Below are 8,000 nucleotides of genomic sequence, written 5' to 3' on the forward strand. Positions count from 1 at the left end.
AAAAAAAAAAAAAGGAAGCCGAGATTTAACTTAAACTGAAGGGAAGGTATTGTTTAGCTAATTGGGCACAGCTAAATAGCTGTATAAGAAGGGTGGGGTACAGTCTCTAGTCCAAGCAACAGTCAGGTCCAGTAGTAAGATTTCCTCTTATTCTGGGATATTAATCTTCATTAATTACTGAGGACTCTTGTTTTTTCAGGTGCAATTGCTGGGATCGTGGATCAGCCGATGCAGAATTTTCAGCGAGTGTCTGAGGCCCAAGCTTCAGCTGGGCATAAAGCCAGAGGGGTCATCTCGGGTGTGGGGAAAGGAATCATGGGCGTCTTCACAAAGCCCATCGGAGGAGCCGCTGAGCTCGTCTCCCAGACAGGTTACGGTGAGTTTCTCTATTTCCAACATCTCCATTTAAATTTTAAAGTGCTCTTCAGATACAACCTGCTGTGTCTTACTTATTCGGCTCAGTAGCTGTGTGACTTAGAGAAAGATTTAGAAATGCCACCGCTGAATAGTTATAAATGTTGTGCTGATTTTCTTAAAAGTCATCATGTTGTGCTTCTCTCTTGTGTTACTGATCAGCATTGTACAGCCACAGAAACACAGAATGCAGAAAGCATGAAGTAATTCTTGGAATACAGTAGAATTAGTTACAGAAACATATGTGCTTACAAAAGAGTTTTTGACATAACAGTATTAAAGCAACACTATATCCAATTAGAGCATTATTTTGAGATTGCTTTGTTATGGCAAGGAAAGAGTTGTGCTATCTCTACACAAAGAGAGAGTTATGTTCCCGGGAGAAAGAAGTGGGTCATGTACTGGGAGCATCCCGTTTAAACTGGAGAGCTATGAGAAGACAGTCCTTTTTTGGATACACGGGTAACCTTTTAACAACTAGAGGTGGGTTTTCCAGCTAGGCTGAGCACTTAGTGGCAGTGGTGGTGAATCCTTTCAGGTTGATGTGAATACTTCTGGACGACCAAAAACTGTAAAAGATAAAAATAAAATACCAAAATACACTAATTTGTTTGCTTACAGAAATCAGAGCTGTTGGTCTGGCTATTTAAAGGGCAGGGGGGACAGGAATCAGGGAAGAAAAGCAGGGAGACCTGTTGATACGAGGACAATGTGTCAATAATTTTTCTTCACTAATTACACCAGACAAATCTTGAAGATTTAAGACTTTGGTCGCTAGCAATATTTATGTTTGTGATGCATTGATTAGAATACGAGTAGTTCTACTAGAGCTTAAGTTTAGGATATTGTTTCGATGCTTCCCATTACATTCAGAAATCATTCCTTGAAGCCATATATTTAAAGAAATAATGAAACATTTAATTATTACAGTTCTTTCAAGTTAACTTTATCTTGTTTGTGTGAGTGTAAATAATAACTGTTCTCCTGAATTATGCATCCCATAGGTGTAAAACCCGTATCGGGTGTTGGTTTTGCTGCCCATGGCGCATTATTCTTTCTAGATTGAATTCCGCTGCAGTCTTTATCAAGAAATTTGTAACAGTAGAGGGACGCTTTTCGTTGCAGATATGGTGTACAAGGCATCATGTTTTCCATGAGCATGTGACAAAAAGAGTTAGCCAGGAAAAAACATAAAAACTGTATCAATAATAGCTGACAGTGCGTGAGAGGAAAACACACAAGAGTTCAAGTAACTCTTACCCACAACTGGATTGGAAGTGGGACCGTGCCTCTTGGGGGAGACCGAGGGGTGGGGGACCACACAGAAGTAAACACATGTTCTCTCTTTCTTCATCTGTAAATAACATTTTCACTCATAATGCTGAGAACCTTGGTAAGCCAACTGTTACAACTGGGATGCTGCTTTTAAGTATTACCATCAACATGTGTGCTAAAAATTAAAGGGTTTTTTTTCAGTGCTGATGTTTTGTTTAAATTATTATCCATTGTGTAAAAAGGAATCTAAGTTATTGACACCCTTATGCAAAAACATCTTTTGCTTCAATGGAATGCTTAATTGGACAAAAGAAAATGTCTTTGTTTATTTAAAGAGTAACTTTGCACTAAACCATACAACACTGGTGCTTGCTGTATAACCTACTTCCTCTCTGTCTTGTAAAAATTTTTAAAACTACTTAATTTGTGAATTTTTTTGCAACCCACTCATTCTTTCTGGTGATCATACCTCATCTTTAAAAGTTTACAAGGCATCTGAAAGCATACATACTGTATCATCTTCAGGTTTGGATTGTCTATTTAGAAACCTGTTTAACTGCTTCTTGTAGTCTCCATTCTGTGCTGGCACTAAGAAGAATTCACAATAAACCAGATGCCCCGGGAGATCTCATAAATGTGTATGGATCTGTGTTTAACAGCTGGATTAAGTAACTGAACATTTAAATACAGAATACAGTATCTAGGCAAACTTGCCTTCTAATTTGTACCAATCGTGACACATATATAGAAGTATTTTAATATTAAGCAAGAAAGTTAACAACGGTCTTGATTTTTTCTGCATAAATCCAAGTGATGTGTCCGATCCTGCTCCGAAATGATGGCTCTCAGGAGTATTATGTTTCTCTTGATTGCAAGTGTATGGCTGATTTTTAGAACACGCGGTGGGGTTTTTTGTTTCTTGCTAGTGTAAGATCACCGGGGTTAAGTGCACAACTCTTGCATTGTAATATTTAATGAATTATCTTGACTACAGTTTCCAAAGATGTGACATCATTTTGGTTCTGCACTATTTTATGAACTGCTCTAAACAGATGACATCACTGCAACATGTAACTGCTTTGTAGAAAACAACTACTAAAAAAACTTAAATTCTCTTACCACAGGTATTTTGCATGGAGCTGGACTTTCTGAGCTTCCCAAGCAGCGCTCTCATCCAAATGATCAACATGTCGAGCAGGCTCCAAATAGCCACGTCAAATATGTCTGGTAAAATTATTTAGACACTTGCTCATTTTTACATGCACATTGTTTATTAATAGGTTCTGGCCTGTGGTCAAGTTAACAGGCTGCTTCCCTAGGAAAGGCTGAGTTATGGCAGTTTGTTTAGGAACATTAAACACAAAGGTAGTGCATAGAAACCCAATCTGCAAATGATGGGCTGCTGATCTGCTTCCAACTTTGGAACTACAGAGCTGATCTTTATTTAATGGCATTCAGTGAGTTCTTACTTATTTATCATTGCACCAAGCCCAAGAAAAATACTGCACATCTCCAGAAACAGCTGTTAGTGAAGATAGCTTTATTTTCTGCGCTGAATTTGTAAGCCACTTCTCAGGGTAATTTTTCTATTAGGATGGGAAATAGGCTGACCTAGCACGGTTATTAGGCCAATTTTGCAGTGAATGATTAAGGAGTTTTGATAAGTAACAGTTTCACATTTATTCTCTAAATCCTAAGTCTTACATCTTTCAGTAATGGAGATTTGGAATGTACTCCCTGGCTTATTTTATATTTGTAGGTGATAGCTACAGGCTTAAGTATAAACATTAGTGATCAAAAGAAGTCCTGGAGGATCCAACGCATAACACTGACTACTACTTTTTTTAATTCTTCTTCTTCTTTTTTTTTCTTTTTTCTTTTTCCCTTGATAATGCAGGAAGATGCTGCAATCTCTAGGAAGGCCAGAGGTCCATATGGCCTTAGATGTCATGATTGTGAGTGGATCAGGCCAGCAGCATGAAGGCTGCTTGCTGCTCACCTCAGAGGTGCTCTTCGTGGTCAGCATCAGTGAGGACACACAGCAGCAGGCATTCCCCGTGACTGAAATCGATTGTCTGGAAGATGATCAGCAAAAAGATCTGCTGAAGGTGCAGCTAAAACAACAGAGAGTGCCTTCTGATTTGGAGGTAAAGACTTGAGTTCGATTTTCATTCAAAGATAAAGTTACACTGATAATGATGCTTTTGGCAACGGGCATACTCACTTTGGGTCGGGATGCCAGAGCTCTAAGTGCCAAACCGGGAGATGTGCTGTTTTCACTCCCCTCAGTTGACTCTGTTGCCCTTTGGATGAGAGGGACGTATCTACTCCCTTCCGTCCTCTTACTAATCATGGCATTTCATATCTGTGACAGCAGTTTTCTGAGGGAAAAAGTAGAGGAAGTCTGGGTTCTTGGTAAGCACCAGCTCTTTTCTGAAAAGGTTCTCATGACTACACGTGCGTGAGGTGTTTATTGTTTGGCAAGTCAGCATTGCTGCCGGTGCCTACGAAGTCACAGCAAGAACAGTTCCTTTTATTCTTCTGTGAATTCTGTTGTAAGAGTTCACCGGTGCTGATGCATGCTTCTTTCAGCCTGTTTCTTATCTTGCCACTTCCAATGCAGTGGTCTTGCTTGGTTGCTAGCTGTATTTACTACTACTTCTGCAAATGCTAACTAAAATGGATCGGTTCTTTTGCTGAGATTGGATGCACCAAGTGTTTGCCAGTAAGAGCATAACTCCTTCATCTTCATATTGAAAGATCTCCGAGCCATTTGAATACTGAGGTTTTGGATGAATTATCTTCTTTTAATGGTAGAAGAATGTTATATTTTTACACTTTCAGGAAACAATGTTTATTGTATTAAAGTCTCAAGTGGAATCATATGAGAGATCATTTCAAAAACAAACATGCATGTCACAGTTGTTTTTATAAAAGTATGTCAGGTAGTTCATAGACTGCTATACCAGAAATTTCTCTATTTCAAATACAAGAAAAGAATCTGAAGTATGAGGTGTGCCAAAAAGCAGAGGAGACTTCAGCACCTTCAGTAAAATCCTAACTTTGCTGAAGTCACTGAAGGTTTTTGCCATCAATTCCAGCATGGCAGGGACTTCATCTGTGTCATGACAGTGCTTGAATTTTTTTGTGAAAGCTTTTTTTAGTGCTGAATTCTCTATTTACATTTATTGTCTTTCCACTAACCTCAGTCTCACAGAGTGCTGTTGACTGACGTTGCCTTCTCTCACCACAAAGCTACATGAGGCATTACTTAAATTTTCATGCAAGTGGGCAAAGCTCAGCTTTTTTTATCCCTGCGTGCTGAGTGGTTGCTGGGGGCACACATCAGACTGAATCCAGACTATCCTGCTCAGTCCAGAGCTACTGTCCTGGAGGGAAGAGGAAGAGAATTTGTTCTCCCTAAGGCATTTGATGCACTCAGCCCATCCTAACCCTGACTTTAGCACCAGCCCAGATCTTTTTTTATTAGGCTGTAGTGTGATGGCTCTTGTCTTTGTATCTGGTTGTAAAGGGGTGAGGAGTAGGCTGCTGTTCTGGGGGAAGGGCTGTTTGCCTAAAGGTTGCTGCAAGAGGGTGGTGAGGCAGAGGGGCTGCCAGTCTGGGAGAAGGGAAGGTGAGGGACAGGGAGCCTAATTCTAGGCCCCACAGCTGCTGCAGCTAGGAATGTATAGGACTTCTGGGCAAGTGGCTCCTGTACGTGCACAGCACAACCCTGCGTGGCATGTGCAGAGCCCAGTGTTCTCACATACACATGCTAGTACACGCAGTAAATGTGACCTGCTTTGGAGGTACTGGACCAAATACATGTTTTTTTCTGAAGTTCTGGATAGAAATATGGGAGTCCTGCTCCAGTGGCGTAGTGATGCCAGGAGCAGTAAGCCTTGAGCCACCCAGCCTCAGTTCACAATCTCTTTTGCTGACGCAGGTGCTTGAGAATGTGGTGAAAGGGTATGGCATGGTAAAAGCAGTGAAGAGTGCCTGTGCCCCAGATGGAGCAAAGTCAGTGAAGACAGCAAAAGCTGAGTGATGCTGTGCAAAACAGATCTGGCAAAATAGTCCTTCAGAATGCAGACACTGATCCTGAAATTTGTGTGAAAATTTCAAGAAATACGCTTTAAGGAGGAGCAGTTGAAAGTAAAGCAGACAAGAATAAGCAAGTTTAAATTTTTTTTATGCGAAGGCAGCTACACAATAAAAGATTCCAAAAGCTTTGTAAAGTTTTAGTAATTATCTGGAGTTAAGTAATATTCTTTTGTAATTAATGTTTATTATAGTTTTTGGCCTTAGTGGACTGGGAAATTTCATACTTAGTAATTTCCTTTCCGCAGCTGAGCATGTCAGTTCTGTGGTGCTTGGGGTGTTGTGTGCAGTGCTGGTGCTGGTGGGAGCCAGGGCCTCCCCTTCAGCTCCCTGGCAAGAGCTTCTAAAAACTCTTTGAATGTGATGAGGACAAAGAACCTCAGGAGCAGCAAGCTGCGACTTGCAGGTGAGCAGCCTCAGAGCTGCAGACCTACACCTAAATAGACACAACTCCTAAATATTAATGGTAGGTCATCTTGTGGCACTGAAGATGTCCTCAGCTGAAGTGCAGACACGTCTGTACATGATGACATTCGTAAAGATGGCCAGAACGTTTTAGCTGGAAAATGCCTGATCAGGTTAACCAAAATATTATGGTGAGTTTAGCAAAATAGAGGTAATGTTACCAAATGAAAAATATGCCTATTTTCTATTTAGTTTAGTCAAAGATCCTAGAAATAATACAACAAATTGAAATATTTCAACATTATAAAAATGCACTTTTTTGTCTTATTGCTCACAAAAATAATTGCCAAAATTTTTATTTCAGCTCTGCCCAAAACAGTTTCTCCCCTTCCCTCTTCTCAGCTTCTTGGAACTATTAGGAAACAAAATATGAGTTATTCTACAGCTGTAATCACCAGAGATGCTATAGAGCATATTTTGACTCCTTCAGCAATAGGTTTGCCTGATGGTTTGTTCGCCTCCACAATACATAACTTAATCCATCTGGCTAGGAATAGCCTGGATGGGTTCTTGAAAACTCTGGCACTGACACCATTGTTATTGAAAGGGAAGCATTAATTGTACTTGGATTATCTTCCAAAGTAATTGAGACACTGCTTGCTTCCAGACAGACATCAAACTCAAAAGGCCTGCTCTTCCAGCTGCCCTTGGTATAGCTCATAACATCAAGACAACAGCAAAAAATTGAAGGGCCCTGGAATTTCAGATATTCCAGAATTTCTTTGTGATTAGCTGCAACAGAGTTTTCATGATAGCGTTACATGTTATCATCTCTGGAGCTGAAAACCAGTCTCTGGATATTTCAAAGCAGTGAAAAAAATGCTTAAGAACTGGATCTCCTTAATCAATGTGCACAAAGCAGCCCATCAGTGCTACATCCACATCTGGACTGCACGACAAAGGTGCTGTAGCTGCTGGAGAGTTAGAATTGCTGAAGGCTTATTCTTTATAAGCCATAATGGGAGGCATTTTAGAAAAATTCTGGAGTTCTTAACCCAAGAATATGGCCGCCTGGCATGACAGGACATGATATCTTTAAGATTCCTCTAGCAGGTGCATTAAGCAACCCTTGACTAAGTTTTGATTCATTGAATGGTCTGGCTATTAACATTATAGTTGCTCAAAGTAGTGGGCTAAGGCACTTAGTGACAATGTTAGGTCCCATTTAGGAAAAAATGTAGAATAACAGCAATTCCAAGTTTCTGTTGTTGTCTTGACAATATAAGCTAAACTGAAACTGGCTGAAGAAGCAGATGGTTGCAGATGAGGTCATCTGGAAGCAAGCAGGGTCCCAGTTACTTTGGAAGACCATCCAATTGCAGTTAATATTTCCTCCTCAATAATTATGCTGTATCTGTGAGATACGAGGCTGAGGCTGAATGGAGAATGGGTTCACAAGTGTAGGCACGTCGGATGCCAGCACCCTTTCCATCTCCTTTGGTAACTTGGGTCTTTTGGTCAGTGTGGAGGCAGAACTATAACCCAGCTTCCCCTGGGCTTACCTCCTTAGAAGCAGAAATCAGGAAAAAAATGTGGAGCCACCTATGTGCAAGATTTACCTCATAACTTAAAATGTAGTTTACATAGGTGGTACTTTAGCATATTTCTCTCCTTTCAACTAGTAAAACAGACTGACCGCTGAGATCATACATTTTCTGTGCCAGCGAACTGAAGAGGTGGTTCAGACGCCATTCCCCACTGTTAGCTGTGAGTCTGCTGCAGCAGTCTGCCTTCTGCTCTTTTCC

General features: G+C 40.6%; 1 protein-coding gene across 1 annotated transcript in view; it reads left to right on the forward strand.

Moving 5' to 3' along the window:
- LOC104165251 (vacuolar protein sorting-associated protein 13B-like) overlaps positions 1–8,000 on the forward strand; it is a 270,979-nt gene that overhangs the window by 260,979 nt on the left and 2,000 nt on the right. The window contains exons 42-44 of the mRNA XM_009704826.1: positions 200–376; positions 2,814–2,916; positions 3,587–3,836. Coding sequence (XP_009703128.1) covers positions 200–376; positions 2,814–2,916; positions 3,587–3,836 — 530 coding nt within the window. The remainder of the gene's footprint in view (positions 1–199; positions 377–2,813; positions 2,917–3,586; positions 3,837–8,000) is intronic.

The sequence above is a fragment of the Cariama cristata genome, unplaced genomic scaffold (assembly GCF_000690535.1).
Source record: "Cariama cristata isolate BGI_N322 unplaced genomic scaffold, ASM69053v1 scaffold7657, whole genome shotgun sequence".
NCBI classification, from domain to species: domain Eukaryota; kingdom Metazoa; phylum Chordata; class Aves; order Cariamiformes; family Cariamidae; genus Cariama; species Cariama cristata.